This window comes from Cuculus canorus, chromosome 8 (assembly GCF_017976375.1).
Source record: "Cuculus canorus isolate bCucCan1 chromosome 8, bCucCan1.pri, whole genome shotgun sequence".
NCBI classification, from domain to species: Eukaryota; Metazoa; Chordata; class Aves; order Cuculiformes; family Cuculidae; genus Cuculus; species Cuculus canorus.
Window position 1 is genome coordinate 12653950 of NC_071408.1, and position 26619 is coordinate 12680568.

At 48.5% G+C, this 26619-nt stretch overlaps 1 protein-coding gene across 6 annotated transcripts in view; it reads right to left on the bottom strand.

The window, feature by feature from the left end:
• NOS1AP (nitric oxide synthase 1 adaptor protein) overlaps window positions 1-19246 on the bottom strand; it is a 43653-nt gene extending 24407 nt beyond the window's left edge. For 2 of the 6 annotated variants that reach the window (XR_008451129.1, XM_054073837.1), the window contains exons 1-2: window positions 19010-19238; window positions 7632-7703 (exon numbers count right to left, since the gene is read on the bottom strand). Coding sequence is in view for 5 of the 6 variants with exons in the window: in XM_054073837.1 (XP_053929812.1) it covers window positions 7632-7703; window positions 19010-19114 (177 nt within the window). In the remaining variant the exon portion in view is untranslated. Of the gene's footprint in view, window positions 1-7631; window positions 7704-19009 lie in introns of all 6 variants that reach the window. The other 4 variants (XM_054073836.1, XM_054073834.1, XM_054073833.1 and 1 more) reach the window with 3 other exon arrangements.
• Between the last annotated feature and the right edge of the window lie 7373 nt (window positions 19247-26619).

Below are 26619 nucleotides of genomic sequence, written 5' to 3' on the forward strand. Positions count from 1 at the left end.
TTTTTTAAGTATTGAGGCTTTTTAGCATTTATGGAGAGGTCAGCAGAGATGTGCTCTTTGTGTTTCCAGTACTGGAGAGATACACACGCACCCCCAAAGTTCCCAGGGATCAGAGAGTGTTTGAAGGAGTCCAAACCAATCCCATCCATCATATTAAGAAAATGTCACTGGAGCAAAATACCAAAACAAAACTGGAGGCTTTGGAGGGAAAAAAAATAAAAAGATGGCTCTATAAAATCCACATCACTATCGAAACCCAAGAACAAGACTGTAAAACATCAGATATGGGGTTGTTTCTAGTTAAAGAGTTATGCCGAAATTTAACCGTCTTTGCTGAAGTTTCTTGCGGTGAATACCCTCTTCAGGCCAATTTTTGCAGTTTCTGCTGAAACAGATCAGCACTTTCCACAGGGAACCATATGGTGAGGAGAACTGTTTTGGTTGGGTTTATTTTCCACCATGTTAAACTGATGCTGGTAAAGACCAAGCGATAGATCAAGAATCACTAAGATCCTTGCCTTTCATCAGGGAAATCTGGCCTGAGAAGGAAACATTTTCTTCTCTGAAAATTAATCTAAATTTGTCTCCATTCTTCATCCAGAGTCTTCCTTTCAGCAGACTTCATTGCAGCCTGGGTCCAATCCCTCCAAAAATCCCAGTTAAAGCTAATCGCTTCACCCACTGTCTACAGGGATGCTACAGCAGCCAGGGACTGTGTCAGTGCATGCAGTGCCATGCTGAGCAGCAGCAGCAGCCGCCCTTTGGAGGTCATGGCAGGGGAGCTCCAGAGCTTGCATTATGCTTTGCGTGCTACAGCCTTTCTCCGCTGGGACTGGGAGAGTGCTCCTTTATCTTGTTCTCAGCTGTGCTTGTTGTTCTGCTCTCATACAATAGACATCCTTTCCTTCAGCTCCTTAATTAAATGAGATCCATTCCACAGACCTGCTCACACAATAAATTTTGCCTCCTCTCCTCTTAAACAGATGGGATCCTTTCCTCCACTCCTGCGCACTGTAGAAACATGCTGTAACACACACTCCCTTACAGCTCTCACAGCCACAAAACCCTGTGTCAAAATCCTTCTCACCTGGCCGCAGGCTGTGAGGCAGGCTCTAACACTGCTTATCCCCCTTAGCCATTTATGTACAGCATCCCTCAGAACACCTTCTTGCTGCGCTAAGCCAAAACCACCAAGAATTAATTTTAGCAGTGAAGAAACTGGGTCATGAAGCATATATTTGCAAGGCTGCAGTGCCATGCTTGGCCTCTCTTCTGAGATGATTCAACAAAGAATGCTTCAACAAATTAAATGAAGGGGTCCTCAGCCTTTGAGGACCAACAAAGAAGCACAAGAGCAGAAAGGATCATACACAGAATAACTGTATTTAAAGTATTAACTTCAGTTTGGTTCAATTTTAAATCAGTTCCCTGCATAGGAATGCCCTCCTCAGAAGGAGTCCTACAAGTCACTTAATTTTCCCACGTCTCAGTTTCTAACCCATAAAATAGATGTTAAATATTGCCAATGGCTTGAATGATTACATTGCATCAGCAAGCCAGTAATGTCACTCAGTGTGAGCGTCAGCAAGGAAACCCTCAGCTGGAGAGTGAGATGAGTCACAGGGAGATGCCATTGGCTCTTGGAGGAGGAAGAAAGCCCAGCTGAGGAAAGACCAACCCAAGCAAACACAGTGCAAGGATGTGTGATTGGGATGTAGGGGTCAGGAGGCTCCACTGCCTCCAGCTTTTTGTCAGCAGCTCCAGGCCTGCACTCAGCTTGGTGACTACCTGGCTCCCAGCCCTCTCAAAGACATTTGCCTGGCTCCAGACCAGCACCACCCACCATGGCCATTGCTGCTTATTCTGGCATGCCCAGCATCAGTCAATGTGCTCCTGACAGAGGTCTGAGCACCATCTACCTGTGGGACACTTGCTCACAGCAGAAATGCTGAGCTTCTCAGACAGACAGGTAGTTTAGGGAAGACCATGCACCAGCATGCACCTCCTGGCTTATTAACTTTACCAAAGCATGCTGTCTTGTCTGGGTTATGGTTTCCTTCATTCTCATTGGCTCTGCAACCAAGCTCTGTCCATCTGGGAACGCCATGCTTTTTCCCAGCCTGGACCCCCTTGCCACCCAGCTCTCCTTCCCACTGCAGTGTGGAGGCTGGCCACAAGGGACATGTCACCACCCCAAGCCTGGCAAAGAACGCTTCGCTAGGGCACTGCTGGAAGCTGAAAGACAATGAGCTTATCACGACTTATTAGGCCAGCTACTGGGGGAAGAGAAGCATGTCAGCTCCTCATCTTGCTGGGACCCATTGGGCTGCACGGCTGGCTGAGCCTAGTCATTCTCATCACTGCCAGCAAGCGTAGCAGCCTGCACAGGCAGTACTTGCTCACATCTGCACAGGAACACCTTCCCAAAGTCCCTCTGGCAAGCAGTGCCTAGAGCCCCATCCCCATCCAGTTTTCTCTGGGGCTCAGACCCCATTTTGCAGCGTTAAAGGCTCACACATGACACCTAGTCAGATACTAGTTCAGATACTTGCCCTTTGACGCATGGAGTCATTTACCTTCTTAAATTTGCACTTCCACTACATATGCATTACAATAGAGTGTATGTACAACTTGCGCTACTCAATGCTGCCAGTAACTTTCAAAGCTTCTCTGGAAAGCACTTGCCACATCTTGGTCATGGTATTCAAATAGGCAGCAAAGCCAGGCTGGTTTGGCCAACTCTCCTGCAAATTAATCCTCCCCTCTGGGCAGTCTTGGTCAAAAGGCTGCTCCAGTGAACGTGAGTACTAACTTAACCAGTTCATTGATTAAACACTAACTGCAGATGAGACCCTGACCGGTTTCATGCAACTGAGTAGGTAGCATATTAGTAGCAATGCTGGATTAGCAATTATTTTCTTGTGAAGTTAAGTGGCACTGGTGGTGCTTGGAGAAACAACAAACCTGCCTGGAAACCTTCACTGTTTTTAATGCGAGTGTCAAAGCACTGAAAGAGCAATTGAAATTATTACAAATATTCCTTTGATTCCACCTAGATCTAATACAGCATAAACTTGTTCACCTTGGATAATCACATTGAGTCATTAGCGCACTGATAATTCACCTCGCATCGAGTGCCGTGACTTGCAAAGTGCAGGCTGTGCTCTTTATGCAGCAACAGGCTAAGCGTCTCCAGGCCAAGTCCACTGCCCACCATGCAGGTCCCCGCATGTGGCAAGGGGTGGGCAGCCCCCCTATGTAGCTTTCAAACCCTGCTCTGTTTTACAGCACAGGTAGTTAGTTTCGCTGCTGCTTTGCAATGAAAGAAAAAGGCAGTTACATGACTGTAAATGACCCACTACTTTTAAAAACTCACCATGGCAAGAACAGGAGTATCTCACAAATATTTCTACTAAATGAGCTCCAACATACACCAAATAACTGGCCAAATGCATCAATTTTCTCATCTGGTTGACTGTGCATGTAGCTTGAAGAGGATGCAAAATCTTGCTTTAAACAAGGTTGTTGAAAATCCGCGATTTTGCTAATTTGCTAAAATAGAGTTCAGCTATGCAAAGCAGCAGAACTCCCACAAAATCAGATGTATCTGACAGAGTAGGAGGTGCAGAGGAGCTAGATTTTAAAATGCTTGAAATGCCTCCTTGTTTCGAGCTTGCAAAACTCATCAGGACACTTCCCAGAAAGAGGCTTGCAGGAGACTTCCACAGGAGCAGCTTTTAAGAAGTGCCTGTCTAGGATCTCAACCTTTCTGCCACAAAAGAAAACCTAGATTAAAGCTGCACTCAGCAATCCAAGCAGCAAAAAAAAGGATGATTCCAAATTCTCTAGAATGACTGCACCAAGACACAGCCAGATAGCATTGGCTGCACTGGACACATGACAGGAGCACAGAAAGGAAAGTATTTGCATATATTTACATCATGAAAACATAAAAAATATACGGTTGCCATTACCCCCTCCAAAAAAAGGAAAAGAAAGTATGGCCTACAGCTAGCTCAGGCACTTTAAAGCTCAGGCACTTTAAACTTAAACTTTAAACAGAGCTATTCTGACCACAGCTGTTCTTCTGCTTTGTGGTCCAGAGAGTCCAGCCACAAACAGGAATCCCAGCAATGCCAGCTATGCCGTGTCCTCCATGTCACCCCTAAAGGGTTAGGTCTCCATCTAAACAGACTTAAACTTAAGTCTTCAACAACTCATAGTCTTATGGTTGGGAAGATGCATCCGTTTGGGTACGGGCTCTCCACTACTGTAAAAACCCTTTTTGGTAGACGACAGACATGAAACTCATCCCAGACTGCTCTCATGAGCTCCCATCTGAGTTTATCAAGCTTTGCCTGTGATCAGTAGAGAGTAGAAGAGCACTGTGGCCTCTGGACTACTCCTTCCCAGGAGAGCCTAGACAAGAAAGGTCCCCTGGGCTCACACCAAAAGGATAAGCTGGCTACAGCTTCAATGAGCATTTATTTAGTGCTGAACTTGGGACCTTCTGAGGCTCAGGTGCCCAAAGGTGTCTATCTGGACTCAGAGATCAGTCTCCCACACCCTGCATCCAGAGGAGCCAAGGAGACCTTTGAAGGCAAATCTACCCAGCAGTTCAGGGTATGAAGCAACATGTACCGGGTCACCCTGTTTTGGGATGAGGAGAAAAAAAGAGGTATAGTTGTACAAACACAAGCCAGACTGCTGGTCAGAAAAACAAGCCCTAATCTACTGTATTTTTTAGTATTGATGCAGCCATCAATACCCTGCAGGACTCTGGAGGAAAGCTGCAGCACTCACTCACAAAATTGCTGTCCAAGCGCAGCCTGGGCATGGCCATTGTTCTGCACCACTGAATCCTTCCAGGGCCAGAGATTTGCACCAGGATGCAGGGCTGCATTCCCAGCAAGCCTAGCCGGTGCAGGCAGGAAAAGCAGGAAGACAGGGGCAGGGAGCTGAGCTACTCCCCTTCCCTCTTTATCCCTGAGCTGCGAGAAACCTGGAAATTCTCCAGTGTCCTCCTGCTTTGTCAGGAACCCTCCCTCTGGCAAGAAGCCAGACAGCCATGCCCCACCAGCCCTTCTGCAGAGGAAGAATGGGGATGGCATCCCTGCCCTGCAACACCAACTCCTGTATAAAGTCCCTCTTACTCCAGGGTCCACAAAAGGAACAAAATAAGGGCTTAACATATACATCTTGCTCTGGTGGAGCTATTCTGACCACAGCTGTTCTTCTGCTTTGTGGTCCAGGGAGTCCAGCCACAAACAGGAATCCCAGCAATGCCAGCTATACCGTGTCCTCCATGTCACCCCTAAAGGGTCAGGTCTCCATCTAAACAGGAAGCCGGGATCAGTCAGGCCCCTGACATTTACTCCCCAAGTCACAACTGCTGGGGAGGAGAGTGGAGGAGATGCTGCTGCCAATGGTGCTGTCCCTCCCTGCTCCCAGCAAAACGTAGGCTTGCAGGATGTTTTCCCCCTTGGGACCCTCACTGTCAGGTGAGGTGCTTCCTCACTTCTTTGCACGACCACGTTTATTTATCATTAACTAAATAGAGCCAAAGCCCAATGAGCAGCTAGAGCAAAGCAGCATTGAGAAAGAGGAGTTACAGTGGCAAGGGGGATGGTGAAAATCCCCCTCCATCACAGGTAGCAAGTAATTCAGAACATGCTGGGACACAACACTTTACTCCTAAAATTATCCTTTACTTGCTTTCTGTGCCCAAATAAGCTTTTTCTTCTTCTGTTTTCCCCATCCCAATGTTTTGGGATTATTTTTATTCCCTAAAGAACATGACTACCGTTCTGCAATGACGTGCATTCCTCGACCTCCAGCCAAATACAAATTGCCCTCCGGTGCCCAGCTCAGCCAGCAAATGCCCTTGCAATGCCTCAGTAATGTCTTGCTGCTGGGTGCAAGGCCAGTGCAAAACACAGGAAACCAGCAAAGGGCTATACACATAAAATCCCATCAAAGAAACTATTCTGGCATCCTTTTCACAAATAGCACTCTGCAACAAATAAACTGACATTAAAAGTCTCATTGGCAGATCTGATCTGCAAAACCATGACTTTTCAATGACTTGCATCTCTCCCATCCTACACTAGCTCAAGAAAGCCTGAACACAAGTTCCAAGCACATCATTCACAATGAAAAAAAACCCATTTTACTCTATTTTGTGTCCTTTCCCCACCATTCAGAGCTTTATCTAGGAATTCTCTAGATTATGCTTTTTATTTATATTGGTCAACAAGGATGTTTTCGTGGGTTTTTTTTTCCTAGGAATTATTCAAGCCCTCAAAATTGTGCCAGTCCTCCTACACTGGTGTGGAGTTCTGTGTCTTTGAGGCTTGAGCTGCATTCTTTCAGAAGCCAGAAGAGCTCTCAATGGCCTAAGAGTAATTCTGTCCCAAAATGAGACAATGAGAAAATGAAATTATAACAAGAGTCTGCAGGTGGGGCCAAGAGAGGAGTAGAGCAACAACCAGGCCCTGGTAGAGCTGCTCAGCTATGCAACCAATGTCCAGTGCTCACAGGGTCCCGTGAGGCCACTACAAAGACCGCTCATCAATTAATCAACATCCCTGTGAGCATCCTCAGCTCCTTCCATTTAAGAGTGTTATTCCCAGGAGAGCACCATCTCTCAAAGACGGGGCAGACCCCTTAACTGTGACCCATGGAGCAGGCCAAACTACCAATACTTGTGGCCACACCACCACATATGTTGGACCAAGGTCCGAACACCGCCCAAAGGGCTGTCTTGTGCATCAGAGAGCAATTTAGCTCCTGCTGTGATAAGTGTGGGGGCAGCGTATGGTTTGCTCACCCCTCCACCCACCACTGAACACATTCCAGTTGCACAGGCGAGAGGCCAGGGCACAAAGGAAAAGCTCCGCTACTGGCCATGCATTATATGGCAAGAGTGCCCTGTATTCTGCCTGTAAACATTTTGGGAAGCCAGATGACTTCATTACCAGCTGACATCCCCTGACCTACTCGTTGTTAAACAATCTTGCTGCCAGCCAGCCCCAGAGCTTGTTACTCGGTAGTTTAATTTGCATGTTGCCATTTACTGAGCACTAACCTGCTCTGAATATCTATCTGGGCAGTGTTCAAATTTTCATGCAGATGAAGTGATTATGCAAAGAAAACCAAAACATGCTTCTTTCACAAGTAGTTTGCTGTTGCCTTTGAATTGGGACTGACACATGAGGAAATACTTTGAATTACAGACATGCTACAGTTTTTGTCTTGTGCTGGCAGGCCCATGTTCCACATCCACCTTCCAACCCATTCTCACCCCTACAGTACATGCTCCTGCATAGGACACAGCACCGTAAGCATGGAGACGGCCCCGCCACCACTTGGGCTGCAGCTCTCAGCCATGGCATACAGGATGCCCAGGTACCATGAGATGCTAAAAATGTGATAGTGTAGCACATGAAGCTTGCAGGCACCATGCCCAAGTTACATGAAGATCTCAATGGAGAGAGGGATAGTGAAAAATACAGAGTTAGGAATAAACTGGAGGACAGAACTTAAGTGAAAGAAGACTATAAGTGGAGACAGAGGAGTGGTGCCCCTACTACTTCCATGCAGAGGGGAAGGAGCATTCTCGTAACACTCACCCTGATTCGCCGCATGGCCGTCACAATCTCCACCCTACTGTTTGGCCGTGGCACATCCAGGCTCCCGATGTACTACAGGGAAAGAAAGAGCCAATTATTTGAGTTTCCACAGCACTGGAAATCTCACGGTCCCACCACAGCCTTGATGGCATCCCTGGAGGGAACCTAGGGTCCTTTCTGGTGAAAAGGTGGCATTTTGCTCACTGCACCTGAAACCTTCCAAGTTTCCCACCATGAAGCCATTTCAAGGATTCAGCTGCCCTTATTCAAACAATAAAATAACTTCAGTAATCAGGCCAGCAGGACTCATTCATCTATATCATGATGAAAGTATGGCAGTATAATCCAATACGCCGTTGGCTGCACCAAGTCATCTATTACAGGCCTAGATATTTAGGGACATACCCCTAAAACAGCTGGGGCAACCTGTTCTGTGACAGGCCTTTCACTATTTAATTACAGTCCTGCCAAACCCTTGGCTGTTTTTGCACTGATGCTGAGCCTCCAGGCCAAACCTCCAGAATAAAGGAGCCACTTTGCTATTCAAAGGGGTCCAAAGGCTGCACTGCTGCAACTCAGCACGGAGAGATGCCGAACAAAAACCTTTTTAAAAATAAAGTGGAAGAGTACAAATTCAGAAGAAGGATCAGAAAACAGACAAACAATGAAAAGTCAATGCAGAGCACTAAAAATGTGTAAGTAAAAGAAAAGCATTTTGAGTCTTTTTACTAGCCCCCAGTGCTCCCACACTTCATCTTGACACAAGTGCTGACGTAATCCTCAGCAGCGCAGCATGGGCACTGAACCTGGCAGGGCTATATGTTCCTGTGCATACAGCCATGACCTTTGCTGGCACCAAGAAAACCCAGCTCACTGGCTTCAAGCACCAGTGCTGAGACAGATGCTCAAACAGCTGGCCATGTGCTAGGGTCACCACGCAGGCAGAGGCTGCAGAGAGGGGTTATTTCTCACCCAGCTGTGGGATTCCCCCGCTCCTCTCTGCTGGGATGATGCTGTCTTCTCTATAGAGGGCACAGTGGAGGAGCTGCACAACTACTCTAGGGTTTTGTGTGTGCAGCCCTCCTTGTTAACCCTCCACACCTGCACCCCAAACTCTACAAGGCCAGCCACTCTGCAAGATCATCCACAGCTGCACAGCTCCTGCCCCAGGTGGAGGCAGAGGCAGGTATCCAGGGACCGGCACTGAAGAGTCAGTAATGAGAGTAGATATAAAGTGAAAGGATATATAAATAAACACCAAACAGCTGGCATTTTCATCATGTGCTGAGCAGGCTGCTACACTGCAGGGCAGCTTTATGTAACTGGGAATTAAAGCCCATGATGCACACCACCAGGAAAGGTGGCATTAACAGCCCAGACTCAACTACTTAATACTCGGCTGCAAAAACACAAGTCTTGGTAAGTTTTCAGTTGCATCCTCTAAACAGATCCTTCCCACCCCTTGAAATGTTCAGAAAGTAACACCTTACAAAAAGTGGGTTTGACATTGGTTGATTCCCTTTTCTTATATAAAGTCTGGGAACCATTAATAAAAAGTAAGAGACAAGGAGGAACACAGAATCACAGAATCACAAGGTTGGAAAGGACCCATTGGATCATCGAGTCCAACCATTCCTAACACTCCCTAAACCATGTCCCTCAGCACTTCATCCACCCATTCCTTAAACGCCTCCAGGGAAGGCGACTCGACCACCTCCCTGGGCAGCCTGTTCCAGTGCCTAATGACTCTTACTGTGAAGAATTTTTTTCTGATATCCAACCTGAACCTCCCCTGACGGAGCTTCAGGCCACTCCCTCTTGTCCTGTCCCCTGTCACTTGGGAGAAGAGGCCAGCTCCCTCCTCTCCACAACCTCCTTTCAGGTAGTCGTAGAGAGCAATAAGGTCTCCCCTCAGCCTCCTCTTCTCCAGGCTAAACAACCCCAGCTCTCTCAGCCGCTCCTCGTAAGACTTGTTCTCCAGCCCCTTCACCAGGTTCGTTGCTCTTCTCTGGACAAGCTCCAGAGCCTCAACATCCTTCTCGTGGTGAGGGGTCCAGAACTGAACACAGTATTTGAGGTGCGGTCTCACCAGTGCCGAGTACAGAGGGAGAATAACCTCCCTGGACCTGCTGGTGACCCCATTTCTGATACAAGCCAAGATGCCGTTGGCCTTCTTGGCCACCTGGGCACACTGCTGTCTCATGTTCAGTCGGCTGTCAACCAGCACCCCCAGGTCCTTCTCTTCCATGCAGCTCTCCAGCCATTCTTCCCCTATTCCTTTCTGCATAGGGTTGTTGTGCCCCAAGTGCAGGACCCAGCATTTGGCCTTGTTAAACCTCATGCCATTGGTCTCAGCCCAGCGGTCCAGCCTGTTCAGATCCCTTTGCAGAGCCTCCCTACCCTCCAGCAGATCAACACTTCCTCCCAGCTTAGTGTCATCTGCAAACTTGCTGAGGGTGCACTCAATGCCTTCATCCAGGTCATTGATAAAGACATTGAACAGAGCTGGACCCAGTACCGAGCCCTAAGGAACTCCACTTGTGACTGGCCTCCAGCTGGAGTTAACTCCATTGACCACCACTCTCTGGGCCCGGCCATCCAACCAGTTTTCAACCCAGGAGAGTGTGCGCCTGTCCAGGCCAGAGGCTGACAGTTTCTGCAGCAGAATGCTGTGAGAAACTGTGTCAAAGGCTTTACTGAAGTCCAAGAAGACTACATCCACAGCCTTTCCCCCATCCAGCAGTCGAGTGATTTTGTCATAGAAGGTGATCAGTTTGGCAAGATCTGCCTTTTGTAAACCCATGTTGACTGGGCCTGATCACCCGGTTCTCTTGCATGTGCTTCATGACAGCACTCAAGATTACCTGTTCCATGACTTTCCCTGGCACTGAGGTGAGACTGACAGGCCTGTACTTCCCCGGATCCTCTCTGCAACCCTTCTTGCACAACATCAGCCAGCCTCCAGTCTAGTGGAACTTCCCCAGTCAGCCAGGACCTCTGGAAGATGATGGATAGGGGTTTGGAAAGGACATCCGCCAGCTCCTTCAATACTCTTGGGTGGATCCCATCCGGCCCCATAGACTTGTGGGCGTCTAGCTGGGCGAGCAAGTCTCTAACCGCCTCCTCTTGGATCACGGGAGCAGCTGGAGCTCTCAGCAGCACGTAATGAAGAAAGCTTTCTCCATCCTCTCCTGTCAGGCAAATGTCTTAGCTGCACAGCACCTCTCCCACTAAGCTTCTCCAGGCTGCTCTTCTGCCAGCAACCACCCAGCACTGTTTCCTACCCACCTGCAAGGAAGACTTTTAGCTTAGATGAGGACAGACTTTTGCAGCTAGAGGATGCCTATCTTCTTCTAGCTATTCCTGACAGCATGAGCTCACTGCTACAAGAGGAATGATCACTTTCCTTATCCCTGAGTTTTCCTTCCCCAATTGAGTGCAGAATATAGCCATGTGCAAGGACAGGGCAAGTGGTGGCAGCTATCAGCTGGGCAACAGATAGCCCCATCCAGCGCTGGCTTCCACAGCCACATGAATCTGAGTAATGCCAGCCTCCTGGCTGACAACCACAACCTTGACTAGAAGCAACACTCAGTCATGCATTGCATGTGCAAGCACAGCAGGGGTGGACCACCCCAAAGCAGGTGATGGAGCAGAAACCTGACACAGCTTGGAACAGAAAGCACCTCCTTGGATAACCCTCCTGGGAAACAGCACCTACAGTAGGAATGTCTTGATGCTGTGCTATCTACATCCCTTTATACAGCTATTTCCCTCCAGCCCATGCTCGCAAGCGTATGAATGAAGGCTCTCAGGTCACAAACCATGATGGATTTGCGCCTGCACCCAGACTCAGTCTCCAGGGCACCCTGCTGCACCCCACATTCTCTGGCACCTCCAAAGGGCTTACTTCACACAATCACTCTGCTCACAGCTCCAAAAACACCCACCTCTCCCTCCACTATGGATTTTTTGGCACGTTTCACAAAAATTAACAGATGGACAAAGTCTCCTCAGATTATTTTTGCCTTCAGGGTAGAATCACATGTGCGAACTGCACTGCAGAAGAGTAACCCTTCACAAAGTGCTGAGTATCCCCCCCTAACACGTGGACTTGAAGGTCAGCCTTTCAACTAAACCACTGCTACCCAGGCAAAGAGTGGGGATGGCCTGAGAAACCACCTGTATTTACTAGCAATTTGTATATGAGAAGTGTTCCTGCTCCACTCTCCTCCAGCCCTCCTACTCACAGCACCAACCTTCATTTTGGGAAGTGGTATGGGAAAAAGCAGGTGAGGCAGAGGCAAGAAGCAAGAGGATCTTCCAGAGTGGAGTACTCCCCCACCTCGTCCCACCCTGATGCTGAGACCTGGCTCCCTGTTCCCAGGGCAAAAGCCCCAGAGACCCCCAAGCATGTGGGTTTCCAGACCCCAGGCATGGGCTTTTTGCCTTCCTTTAAAATCTCTGTGCCCCAGCAAGATGCCAGGTGTGGTGGTGGCCCTGGTCATGCCAGGATCCATGCCTGCAGGTCAACCCCATGGGAAAGGGAAGCAGCGGGGCCAGGGCTCAGCCCAGAGAGCAGAAATGAAGGTGCCTGAGACAATAGGAAGGAAAATAAAGTTGTGTGAAAGGAAGCAGACAAAGAAAAAAAAACACATGAAAGAATGCACTCTCCCAAAGTCCCTGGGAGGAGGAAACTATATGCACATATGCAGGACAAAGCTTTCCCAAACATTTGCCTCCAGATTGGCAGCCCCATCCTGCCAGTGGATGGAGATCCCTCACCTGCACCCAAAGGACAGACAGGATTTAAGGGGTCACTGGTCCCTGTGCTCTGAAGACAGAGAGCATGGCTGGCTCAGTGGAGAGGACATTCCCAGGCAGCCCTCTCCTGCCTGGCTCAATTAGAAGCAAAGGTCACACGCTCAGAGCACCAGTGAATGGGCAGCTGAGGGGGTCCCTGCTGTAACAAGATGCTCTGGCAACCCTACAAAGGTGGCCTGTGTATTGCAAATGGCTGCATTACCCAGTGGCACAGGCAGGCAGGCATAAAGCACCCATTTTGCAGGGTGCTTTTGATCCTCTGCTTGCTCCACTGCACCTCATTTCTTCGTGTGGGATCCGGGCTTTCATCCATCCTTCCAACGACTCTAGAAAGGGCAACCCCTCTCCTTGCCATTCCACAGGTCTGGTTGCCATCACACATTGGGCTTCTCAGCACCTGAAGGAAGCTTGCTTGCTGTCCCCTTCCCATGCAGACAGACTCCCCTGTCTGTCCTAGGCACAGCTAGAAGAGGCCTCCAGACACTACCCACACCATGCACCCTTCACCCATGGCTTACAAAAGACCTGATCAGTTCAGGGAAATACTAGTCCACCCTAGGCTGGAAGAAAAAAAAAAAAAAAAGATAACAAAGGGAGAGAATTTTGCAAACACAATGCTTGCACAATTCACTTAGTTTCTCATTTTTTTCTTGAGGTTGTTTAATACTCCTCATTTTCTGGTCTGTCAGAAATGAGTTTTCTTTAGATGATTTTTTTTTTTTTGGTGACAGCAGGTGTCATGAATTTTCAGAAAACTGAAGGCTGATTGGATCCCTGAGAGGGGTACACCTTCCTGGGTGTGTTGATGAGATCCCTCGTGGGTGGTGGGCAGCCAAAGCCTTCCTGGAAAGGAGCTGCTGCCTTCCCAAGGGAAGCATGCTGCCTCTCTGCCAGCCCAACACTGTGTGCAAAGGTCAGGGCTGAATCACAGCCAACTTACAGGGATGCCTAGATTGGTTGGCTGCCAGGTTTCCAGCTTTGAAAGCCACCCTGAGTCAGAGAGCTTGCCACAGATGAAGAGCCACTGCTTCTGCAGAGGAGCTGTGGGCAGGCAGGCAGCAGGGCAGTGCAGGTAGAGGAGACATACTGGTATCAGTCCCAGACTGGGGCATTGCACCACAGGCTGTGCAGCCATCCTAGGGGCCAGGAGAGCCTCAGCCAAACAGAGGACCCTACACCCAGGCTGGAGAGGGGTTACCAGAAGTACTGGCAGCCAGGTGAGAGGCATTATTACAGAGTGCAAGGGTCCCAAGATTCCTGAATAGTCCAGAGTGATGCGAGGCCACATCAGCTACAGGGATGTTAGTCCTGTGACACATGGCTACGTCACAAATCGAAGGCCAAAGTACTCATGCACTGGTTCCCAGTCAAGTGCCCTAAGCCAAGAGATCTGAAATCTCTTTATTCCGCCAGCGGCTATGGCAAAAACACCCCATCCTCTCTGCAGCCTGTCTGGTGAAGTCTTCTCCCAGGGCTGCCGTGGTCAGGGAAAGCAAGGAGAAATCCAATTATCAAGACTTGTCAGTGAAAAAACACAGCCTCCACCCACTGAGACACAGGGCTGGGCTGGCACAATCCCAGCTCTGCCCCGCACCCCAGGAACACCCAGGTTCTCTGAAAGGAAAGGGGAGAAGTCTACTGAGGTGGTGCAGGCTCAGATGCCAAAATGGACAGGAAAGTAGGTATGCCAGCTGACTTCAATGGAAAAACCCTGGCTTTCTAGCCTGAGCCTGGCAGGCAGGTGCAATGAGTTCTTCGCTGAGCTGGAGGGCCCTAGCCCTACCCAAGCCTCCCTTAATGGAGCTCTGCACCCCGAAGACACTAGGGTGCATCCAGCTCTGGGAGCCAGCTTGTTTAGCACAGTGTGTCAGACCCATGCAGTGGACATCAGTAAAGGAACATCTCATGCCAGGCAGCACTGGTCAAAACAGGGCTCCTGAGATAAAGGAAGACACCTTTGCAGCAGGATGAGGCCCTGCAGCAGGGACAGTAGGACACAGAGTGAAAGGGTGCAACAGGAGAGCTGAACTTTTTCCATGCCAATGAAGCAGGGCTGTCCACTCCCCCATTTCTGTACCCCACCCAGGAGCCAAGTATTCTGCACCTACATCCAGCTACAACCTTAATAGGTGTTCGTATACAGGATGCACAAGACCAGAGCACTTAAGCAGCCAGAGAGCTGGGCTGGGAGCATCTCACTCCCTGTTGCTTCTACCTCAGGACCTTGTGGCATATGCTGAACCCATGCACTGCCTGGCCAGCACCCACATACCCACAATCTTGACACATGAAGCTTTACCAAATCCTGGCAGAGGGGTTTGTTTTGTTTTGTTTGTGTTTTGTTTGTTTGTTTGTTTTTGTTTTGTTTCGGGTTTTTTTGTGGGTTTGTTTTTTTCTTTTTTTTCAGTAAGCAGCCTCTGAACTGACTTAACAAGTATGCCCCTCTTTCAGATGGTAACTTTTGTGGCACCTGGAAGGTTATTTATAGACTAGAGCAAGCAATCCTGGGCTAAAGCACACTGCAGCTTTGCTCCAGGCTGAGCAGCTCTGACAAAGTACACCATACTCCAGAGCTGCCAGTACAAACAGCCCTGAAATAAAGCTGCCAAGTCTCTCGGAGCCAGCTAAAGAGGTACAGATCTTCACACAACCTGTCACCAGCTTCACAGCCCTCTGGGAAAGGGAACCTATTGGGAATGGAGCCTGAAACAGTGGAGGGGAACAGAAGGCCCTGATCAGAGCTGCCTGCAACTCAACTCACTCCAAATACTTTTGTGTACGGACACCATGTACATAAAAATATACACAAGAGGGGAAACACATGCATTCACTGCTTAGTGTTCATTTGAGGCTATAATCCTTTTCCTGATAAAGGATTTATCATTCCAGCAACTGGCAGATTCTGCTAGTGCTTGCAGCCTCAGGATGGTAGGCAGGTGAGCTGGAAGGGCTTGTAGGAAGGGACATACTGGATCAGACTAAAGTCTCCTTCTGTCCCATCTCCAAACATAGAGAACAGCAGATGCTCGGTTCAACTTCAGTTTCCCACACACAAAAGCAGAGAAAAGTACTGACAAACACATCAGAAAATGCCTGGTTGCTAAGATTCCTTAAGGGAAACATACCCACCACCACCCAAACCCCAAAACCCTACTTGCTGCCCGGAACAGCGATCCTCCCAAACCTCCTCATGCAGGCAGCAGGTCTGCCCAAGGACCAAGGTTTGCTTGGGAAGTTTCATCTTCCCTTGTCTGCAGACTGAGGAGCAGCAGAGAGGGTCCTTGCACCCATCTCTCCCCTTTATTGGAAACCACACATATTATGGCAGCATGAATAGATTAACAAGTCTTGAGATTGAAGAATTAAGAGCAGTTTCCAAATAATGGTTATCTGGTAGGTAGATCTGTGCTCTGAACAAGATTTCCAGGACAGGAGGGATCTCTTGCTGCTTTTGAGGAGGGCCCAGCCCAGTAAGCTCCTGAAAGTGGGTTTAACCACAGCAGCCAGCAATGGCTTCCCCTTGCAAACCCAGAAGCACACAGTATAGCTGCACTCATGGGTAAGGGAGTTCAGCACTCTGGTAACAGGCTCCACCACCCCACTCAATTTTTGCTACATGCTGATCTCTCTGGAGGCACTGGAGTAGCCCGAGTCATGATTTCTGAATGTACAGAATTGCTGGTCTCGCACAAGCTGGCCCTTGGTTTTTTGCCCCCCAGCACCAAGGCTTTGGGAAGATAAGAGATAAGCTTACACCCTCCTCCTCCCCACCCCAACTGGAGGAGCCATGCTGGCCAAAGAGGTGCAGGAGGAAAGCAAGAGTCTTTACTGTCTACATACTCATTTATCTAACCAGGAAACTACTGCATAAGTGAGAATTTCTGCCTGCTCCCCTGCACCATGCTGCAGTTCCCAGCTCTTTCATCTGAACACTTCAGCTAACTCAGGCCAGGCTTTTGATTTTATTCAACAACTTAGACCACAGGACACAGAAGAAAGCAAACACCCTGCCTACCTTTGGAGCCAGCTCCTCTGATTCCCAGCAGCCTGACTGAGGCGCCTTAAGGACAGAGGGGTTTGGTGCCAGGAGAGGAGGCCAATTAAAACACACCCCAAAGTGTGAAATATATTACTGTTCCTAAGAAGATGGAGTGGGATTTTCCAGCTATTGGATTTATCTCCGGAAAGTGGATTAATATAATACTTAGGGGACACTTCACTCAGATTCCCCTGTGCCAGAGCATATGGCTGCAAGTAGCTTCAGTGGAGACAAGCAACACAAGTCTCTTGATGGCATTGCTTATGACAGCACCGCTTGCTTCAGAGTGAGTTCATCACTCTGTGCTTCAAAAGGGCCCAAATACCGAACAACGGCAACCACCCACTCTGAGACTCTGCGACTCCCCTGGGAGAGAAGCAAGGGGAATATCAGCATGGATGCCAGCAGCTACTGATGAACTAAAACACACATTACATCCACTGTGTGTGCCATTTAAAGACAGTGTAGGTCCGAGTGTAAAAACAAAACTAAAAATCAAAATTATAAATCAGTGCATACCAATTCAGGTCTGTGTTATCCCTCTGTGCTGAGCCCCAAGCAAGCTTGTCAGGAATTCCAGGCTGTCAGAGCAGAGACCACTGATGCAGCTGCAGAGGGCTGTAACTCCAGGATCCCTGCTGCCCATGCTATCAACAATCCCAGGAGGCTTTTAGGAGACAGCCAAGTATGTTGTGGCACCTCAGCTGAGCATTGTTTTTCTTTAATATTTCCCCAAAGTTCTGCTCTAAACAGAGTTCCTCATTTTTGTGACTTGCACCAGGTGCCTGGCTGAAACAAGAGCCATGTGGGTTTAAGTGCTCAGGATTCTTTTGGATAAAGGAAACTAAAGCAGTGTCAGCATTTAATTAATCTCCAGCAATCTAATAAAAGGATGGAGTAATTGCCTAACCCATCTACATTCTGCAACTGGCAGCAGGAGCTGCTGGAGAAACCCACAAATTCTGAAGCTGGGTTTCATACAGGTTGTGCTTGGCATAACATGTGCCACAGGATACAAAGTAAGAGAAAGAGGAGCTAACAAAGACTAATATGCACCACCCCATTAACGCAGCCAGATCAGCAGTATGGAAAACAGACAAGCCACAAGCAGACGAAGGGGCAACTGAAGCTCTATTCCACTCCTCACCCTGCAAGCTGGGCCACCCAAACCTGGCATGGAAGAGGCAGGGCACTTACACCGGGGTAGATGAGATTTAGAAGTAGGGATTCTTTGCAGCCTTCCCAGAGGTGAGGGAGGCACAGGTGCTGGCAGTAAAACAGCATTTGGCTCCAACAATCTAGGAGCCAAAGGCTGCAAAGCTGAATTTGTACAATCTTTCTCAGGAAAGAGTTGCAAGGTTTTAGGTTTGCTCCATAAACAACTCCTCTGCTCACACACTCTGTGAAGCGTGGTGCCTGCCATTGGGCAGGTGACACCCCCTGCAGTGGAACCCTTCCAGCCACGAAATGAGGGGAAATAACACAACTTTGGCACCCTCCAAAGAGCTGCAGCCTTACCCGTGGGGTACTGCTCAGGATTAGACGCCAAAGCTCTGATTCCTCCTGCACCAGCACCTGTGCTCCAAGGACAACCATGTGTGACAAATGTCTCCCTCCCTGTCAGTCAATACTTGTTTTACATATTTTATTTTTTTCCAAGTCAACCTCACTTGGAGTACTCCATCAACGTGACTATTGTATCCCCCAGGAACAGCTAAAAGTGGCATGATTTTATTTTTCCCCTTTTCAAACTTCATGGCCTGCTACCTCCCATGGTACTGCCAGCCAGTGCTCAGCAACCCAGATGAGTAGCTCAGCTTTTTTCCAACCTGCTGTGAGATCCCAAACAGCCAGACTGTGGGAAGCCACAGCCTATATGGAGTAAGAGACTGAGAGGCCCCAATAGGAAAAAAACCTCAGCATTTCCTGCCAAATCCACTAGCAAGAATGGTTTATACATGTAAGGGGAAATAATAAGCTTTTATTTTGGGTAGGCGGCCCTAACCACAAATGGCAACCAATTCCTCTGTCTGCTCACACCATGAGTTTATCCCATTAAAGAAGCACTAGGGTACAAGGTACCGTGCAGATACCAGCGTTCTTCTATCACATCATCAGTCTAGCATTGCCCACAGCGCTGGAAACACAGAGCACAGCCCAAGCCCTGCACTCTTAGCTGAGAAGATGCACACAGAACCTGGCTCTTTAGGGTCCCCAGCAACACATGCAGTGCCAAAGAGGGATGCAAGGGCAAGGAGAGATGCTCAGGTGAAGCAGAGGGGTCACCCTGCTCGAGCTTGACCCATGCGACAAGCTTCACTATCATTACGGGATTGCTGAGAAGCCTCCCCCAGCTTTTTGTAACTGAGTTTGGGGAAGAGTAGGCAAAGCCAACGGGAAAGTGAAGAAACCCCAAACCTATGCGAAAAGACAGCTGGAAAACAGGGAATCCTGAGGGTCAAGGAACAAACGCTGGGCAGGGAACCCGCGAAACCCCTCCGCGCTCGCTGCCCACCTTGGCTTCAAAGCAGATGCCGTGCTGGAAGGCGTCCTCGTTGTGCAGGGGGATGCGGAGATCGTGACGGTCATCCACCAGGTTGTACTTGGACTTGGCGGGCATGGCGGCCCTGCGGCGGCCGGGCTGACCCCGCAGCGACCCGGCCCCGGCCCCGCGAATCCTCCGCCCCTTGCCGCCGGCCGGCCCCGGGGCGGGGACGCGCCGCCGCAGAGTGCGGGGAAAGGCGGGCAGGAGGCGGAGGGGGGTCTGGCAGAATGAGTCTCCGCACCCCCCCTCCTCTTCCAGAGGGGAGGAGCAAGGAAGCGTTAAAAAAATGAGGACCCGAATGGGGTGTTGAGGCGAAGTATCGCTGACATCTAGTGCGCGGTGTTGGATTTGCACCCCGGTCAAGTTTTTTTAAAAAAGGGAAAAAAGGAAAAGTTTCACGAGTGGTTATGGCGAAGCGGCCCAGGTCAGCCCCAAGGTGCGCTGAGCGCTGGGGAGCGCCGCGCCGCGCCGCCTCCCCGAAGCACCCTCAGCTGGGAGCGGGGCCTGAGAATCGTGTCCTTCTTCCGTGGGAGCGCCTGGGCCACTGCAAATGTTCCAGCCAACACAGCCTGCATCCAAATTTTCATATCAACACCAGACATGATGGAAATCAGGTGAGCTGGAGGTGAAAATAATCTATCTTGTGCTTAATGAAAGTGTTCCTTGTGACCAGACCCTGCTGTAGACTATCTTATAAAAGCCCTGAAAGCTATGACTGTGCTCCCTCACCCACTGAAAGCACCCCAGAATTGCTTTCCAGATGTGCAAGGGCCCACTGACATAGCTTTGACTGGAAGCCCAGGCTATTCCATCCCTTACCCCCATGTACAGGTGCACCCTCAGGTAGGGCTGCATTCTTTTTAATGTTTTTTTTAATGTTTTTTAATGTGTTTTAATGCCTACAGATGTTGCGTAACAGCCATTAAGTTCATCTCACAGCAGTATGGCTGAAGAGCTCAGGCTGGCATTCACACATGTCAGAGGCACCACTTGGGACAAGCCATTCCCAGGGCAGATGTGTCCCCCCAGCTCAGGAGACCCAGAAGCTTTTGCCTTGCTCTGCTGGCATGGTCCTACGTGCCAGAGCAGGTTTCCCTTGCATGCCTCTGGTTTTTAAATGATTGCAATGCAAACAGAAGTGCGGAGTCTTGACCCTTCCCTGGGCATAACAAATTCAGGGCCATCAATTTTTCAAATTGAATCAATGTGGTGAAAATTCCTTTGAGTTTATAGCGTAGTTCAGAGTCAGCCAGTGATTCAGCCACATCAAACGTTGTTGTTTCCCTCCCAAAGTGAAGTGGGCTTTTCACCTTCCCTAGAGGCTTGCGTAACAGGTTGGGCACAGACAGTAACATGCCAAGCTGAGATGTCCCTGTGCTCAGTCATGCTCATGAAAGGTGTATGGGAATTTCTGCTGTGCTGCCAGCTTCTCTATGCCAGGCTCCGGATGGGATCATGCAGAGCGGTCAGCACTAGGACAAGTGAATCAAGGGATGATTTCCTGCTGGGAAAAGGTGTCAGCAAAGCCCTGAGTTCTTGAAAACCTTTTTTCCTGGTTTTGGAAGGGGGCAGAGGATCTGTGTTGTGTGTTGCAGCTGCAGCAGCTTGGTGACTGCACTTGCTGAGATCCCTTGGGCAAAAATGGTGCGGAGGGCTAAATACCCATGAGGCACTTGAGCTCACTTACATCTGGGATGGGCAGAAGTCAGTGTGAGATAGTCTTGAGTCTGGATTTGCTCTGTGATATTTGATGCTCCAGGTTCTTACTGAAGTTTTCTGTTTAGCTCTAGCAAAGGTTTAGCTGACAGCACAGAAGAGCCAGGTGCTGGGAATGATACAGCCACTGGACAAGTCCCCTGAGGTCTCCAGTCTAATACCTGCTCCAAGCAAAGCCAGCTTCAACATGAAAGGAGGTAGCTCAGGGTTGTGTCTAGACAAGTTGCAAGCATCTCCAGGGAGATCTGACAGCTTCTCTGGAGCCCTGTTACTGTACTGTTGGAGAATGGCTCGAAGAACAAGGACATGGCTCTTTAAAAATGCTACATTCAAGCAAGGCATAGGCCTGCACAAAAGACCGAATGGAGGAGTACCGAGAAGCTGCACAATCATGTTGATAGCGCGAACTAGCAAGGACACTGTGACCTTGACTAGTTTCATAAATAATCTTAGGGAACTAGCTGTAGAAAGAATGAGAAACTAGCTTAAGCTGAAACCGCAAGTAGGAGGACACATGTAAAAACCTAACCCTTAGGCTTCGCCAATCAGAGTAGGACTAGTAGACATAATTAACTTGCGCTGTATATAACTGACCTATCTGAAGGGAATAAACGGAGCCTGCTTATAACTCATATTGAGTTGTGCACGTCTTCCCTTCTTGACAAAAAACAAGGGCCTCTGAACCTCCCTCACAACACTGTACTGCATTTATTTAAAGACGTACAGTCTCGCTGACTGCTGGCTTTCCACAGCTAGCAAAGCCCTGTAGATTTGGTAAAGAACTGAATTCCCTTGTGGGAGGGCTTGCGAGCATCTCTTCAGTGAATGGTACCTCCAGGGAGGTTTTCCCCCAGGCAGAGATATGGGTGTTTGATGGAAAGCCTTCAGAGCCTGACAAACAAAACTCCCCCCAATCAGGCCCAGTGGTTTTGCCTGGTAGAACGCCCTCTTGATGATGTGGTGAGAACATTTAAAGATTGGGGTACCAGAGTCTGTGATACTACAGACAACGCGACAGAAAAATGTTTGAAAATCATAGGGAAACACATATCGGCTACCAGAATGAAAGACAGAGCCACAGGAGTTGGAGATTTTAGGATTAGTAAAAATGGATTATTGTATGAATTTTAATTGTAGTTCATATACAGGGGAGTGGAGTCAACATAATTGTCAGTCATTTAATGATGTTGATGCAGAGAATAATGCTTATAAAAATGAAAGTTTATGGTGTAATAAGACTTTGTCAAATCCACAAGGGCTGTGAAGCCTAGGCAAATCCCGCCGGGGGTGTTTTTTGTGTGTGGTGATCGAGCTTGAGCAAGTTTACCATCAAGCATTATGGGAGGTCCATGTGCCCTAGTGCGATGAGCCATGCTTATGCCTAATACACCAATGATATTTAATCATTCTGGTTTGAGTCATTAGAGGAAAAGGCAATCTTTACATGCATTTACCAGTGACTGCAATGACAACATACAGCCGTGGAATCGCCGGGATACGCTTGCAGCAAGCCTATTGCCTCCACATGCAGCAACAGCAAAGGCACTAATGCAGGTGAACAGGATGGCATGTTGGCTGGCTAAACAGTCAAACATGACATTGGAGATTCTAACACAACTGGCAAATAACATCGATTCTGCAAAACACGCAAAACTACAAACCTGTGTGGCAATTGATTTTTTGTTGCTAGCGTGTGGACATGGGTGTGAAGACTTTGAGGGAATGTGTTGTATGAATTTGAGTGATCATTCTCAGTCTATTCATAAGACTATATCAACACTCATGGACAGAACGAAAAATTTGGAAATGGATGATTTTTTTTAGGGGGGGTTGGAAAACTTACTAAATGGATGGGGATTAATGGGCTGGCTAAAAGCTTTAATCAAAATTGATTTACTTTGTATTACTATAATTCTATGCATAATCATGTTTGCCGTGTTTTTTAAGAATTGTACGAGTAATCGATCATTCTTTGAAAGCTGTGATGGTTGTAAACAAAGAAGGGGGAGATGTGGGCACAGAAGATTCCATCACGGCGTGTGTGCAAGACAATATGGCCGATGTCCTTGCACATACACGGCGCCAGCGAGTGCAGTGCAGTGCAGTATGGCTGATGTCCTTATGCTTGTTAGCAGAAAACCATGGGATAGTAAGCAGGAAACTGTGAGATAGCTAAGCGGGAGGAGAAAACACAGAGATAAAAGATAGATCTGTAGCAAGTAGAGTTACGGTTAATTGCTGTAGCTGCGGAAACTTTAGAAGTGGAAAATCACTGGGGTAGCTTCTAACAAGGCAGATAAGGGTATATAAAGCCATACTTGTGCATAATAAAAGGATTTTGGTTTTGACCCTGGACTGAGTCCATGCCTCAATCCCTACAGAGACATATTCATATGAAAACCCAATATATATATATATATCTCATATATATATCTCATCCCTCAAATCCCAGTTGTTGCAAACGCCCAGGGAAGAATTTAGCAGCACATTTAGTTGCCTCTGCTGCCATCATTACAGATTTTACATAATTTCTCCATGGTTGGACAGTGATAGAAGGATTGGTAAGCAGCTCAGGTGGGTGCCTGGGTGTTCAGCTGCCTGCTGCTGCCAGAAAGGATGAACAGACAGATGAGTGGAAGGAGGTGCAGGGAGTGGCTTCTTGGTGAGGTGTTGGGGAGAAGAGTAGGGGATGCTCAGAGCCTCCCACCCTCTGTACTCACCTGCTGCCCTGTGGGGTCAGCACGAGCCATCACCAATGCCACCAGAGGGAGGTGGCAGGCCACCTTGGGTCGGGTGTTGTCCCGATGTTGGCACCCACATGCTGGGGGACTGGGTCACTGGAGACATGGAATTGTACTGGGTATGCCAGTGTATTGAAGGGAAATGGCAAGAGTAAGACACATGGCCTTGGCTGCAGGCTGCTTGATAGAGACAGCGGGTTGACCAAGCCTTGCAGGAGGAGCTGGGAGTTGAGGTCCAAAAGGGAGGTGCTTTCATGGCCTCATCTGAAGATGGCAGTCAAGGAAAGGTCATCTGTCCAAAAATACAAGGCAGGGAGCAAAGCCCTGGGCTGTGAGTGAGTGCCTACAATTTCACAGGACTGGGCATGGGCGAATGTGCCTGCATACCCCAGGAAACCTGAGGATACACCTTCCTTGCAGTAGGCTTTGGCAGTCGTAGAAGCACAGAGAGGTCAGCAGGAGTGTTCATCGGGAAGACAGCTCTTGAGATTGTCCCTCTCTTGCCTTATATCTGTTTCAAGGGCCAGGTATTTTGGAAACATGTTGTAAGTGGAAAAAAAAGCATACAAGGGAAAGCAGGCAAGGTGGGTAAGAGGGTGGGTACAGATTCTCAGTGGAAAGGGAGCAGCTATTCACCAGAAACCTTGGGTCTTCCCTCAGCTTTATCTTTCAGCTCCTTAGCTATGGCCTGATGAGGCAATAGCTGAACCCTGCTGCAGCTGCTTCAGCCCCGTATCAGTCCTGAGGGAGAAATTAAAGAGGACTTTATGTCCAAACAATTGCAAATGCATGCGTTTAATAATCAGCAATTTAAAGTCAAATTCTGTTAAAAGTGATGGATAGCTTCTTCTCACCACCGTCAGAGCCCTTGGATCCTGCATGGCAGATGCCTTCCTGATTTATGGCTTGCCTCTTTGTGCAATGGGAAATAAACAGCCCAAATCTAATTACCATACTCTTGTTAGGATAGATTCGTATATTGCTTCCATCTTATTAGTGGGGCTCCCCACTTCCCTTTTGTGTGGATGACTTGTGTTTTATGGTTATCCTTGGCATGGTTTCAAATAATCTCTGCTGCTTCCATTTTGCTAGCAAATTAGGTTGATGTGCAGCACAGACAGATGACATGTTAGAAATAGCATTTTTTTCTGAGTGGCTCAGTGGGTGAGGGGAGGTCAAGAAATGGGGGTGAGGATGATGGGGTAAGGGTTGTCAAAGGATCGATTTCTTTCTCAACATTTCTCATCAGATATTGAGCCGCAGAGCTTGACTGTATTAATCGCAGATATTGGCCTTACAGCCTTACAAAAGAGGGTGGGGGGTGCTTGTTCTGTACCAACTTTGGAATGCTTTGTACTGGCCGAGGATGGTGCATAGCGAATACTTTTTACCTGTCTCTATGCCTCCCTGCTCCCCACCAATGTGAAGCAAGACAGGAGAACTAATGATGGGACATGCCATAGACCCATGCTCCAACAGAGCATGCGGAAGGACTAGTTCATCCAAAGTTCAAGTGATGATGACTACTAGCCTTCATCAGGGACCCCAAGTCGACCACCACCACCAGGAGGAGCGCATGTGCAAGACGAGATCTGCCTCCAAAGCCTATAACGCCTCAGACACTCCTCTCTTGGTATGTGTGGCCTGCCAGGTGGAGTTTGGCAAATCTCACAGGACTTAGGTGCAGCAAAGGCAGGTCGCAAGGAGTAAATAGGTGTATGGACTAGCATAAAAGACAGCTCTGAGGCAGCGGATTTTTGAAGATCTTCCCTGTGGGGTCCACAGCGGGCTGAGGACCCCTGATTAATGCACCCGGAAGGAGATCATGGGACAGGAAGTGGGCAGACAATATAGGACCATGCATAAAAGTAGTACTATCCATTCACAGGTTGTTTATGTATAAGCTAATCCAATCATGCGGAGACGCGTGTGTTAATCAAGGGTATAAGAGGCACGTGTAAGATCAAGCGGGGGGGGGGGGCCGGCCAGCCAGCCATGTAACTTCGATAAAGAAACGTGCTTCCACATCACCGTGTCGTGTCTCAACAGCGACATCTGGTGACCGCGACGTGATATAGCTAGCGATTTTCTGAGAGTTTTAATTTTGGGGTTCCCCGAGGTGGCACAGCCACTATAAAAGAGTTTTCGGCAAGAATAGCCAAGAGGAGCGGCGAGAGAAGCTGTTAAAAGAGTTTTCGGCAAGAATAGCCAAGAGCTGAGGCGAGAGAAGCTGCTTAATTCCGGATCCGGGACCTTTAAGAAGCCACCGAGTGCAGGTGAGCTGCTGGGGAAAAAAGATGGGAGCCTCACTAACAAAAGAGGAGGAAATGATTATAAGCATGTGGAAGCAAATACTAGAAAAGAAGGGTGTAAAGCTAGAGGAATCAATGTTGCAAAAGATGCTTTTATGGAGTAAGAGACAGACATTATATAGTTCAGATATAATGACATCACTTACTGTTTCGAATTGGAAAGAAATAGGGGACAGGCTGTTTGATAGTGCTTCACGTGGAGACAAAGAGTCAGTATCTTTGTTAACCATATGGTGCCTTTTGTTTGATACTTTGAAAGACTTTAAAAAACAGAGGGATCAGGCAGAGCAAGATCTTTCACCCCTTGCCTCCCGAAATGAGCCTCCATCTGCTGAGGATCTGTTAACGGAGCAAGAGGAATTTTTTATATTAACTGCTGACCCAGACTCTGCATGTCTATCTGAGTTTCAATATCTAAATTCAAGAAATCCGGTAACGCACCCAGAGAATAAACCATCTCGGTTAGCGCGAAAACGTTTTCTTGTTGATGAGTCGGACGATGAAACAGACTCTGTCTGATATATAAACAAAGCCGACAGAGCGGCAGAGGGCACCCTATATAAACAGAGCGAGGGGCACCCGAAGCGTACAATCCCTTGGTACTCCCGCCTTTGCCAGATGAGCTGGATGATTGGGACAATCCCGTGGTGGTGGGGGGGGCACTGAGGCGGCTGCTTCAAAAACCAGAAAGATCGAGGCTAACACCGAGCCAGCCTCTGGGGGTTCCTCCGGTAAACCTCAAACCTCTCAGGCGTGGGATTCACCCTCAGCACAGGTTACTGTGAGACCGTATGATCCATGTCTATTTTGG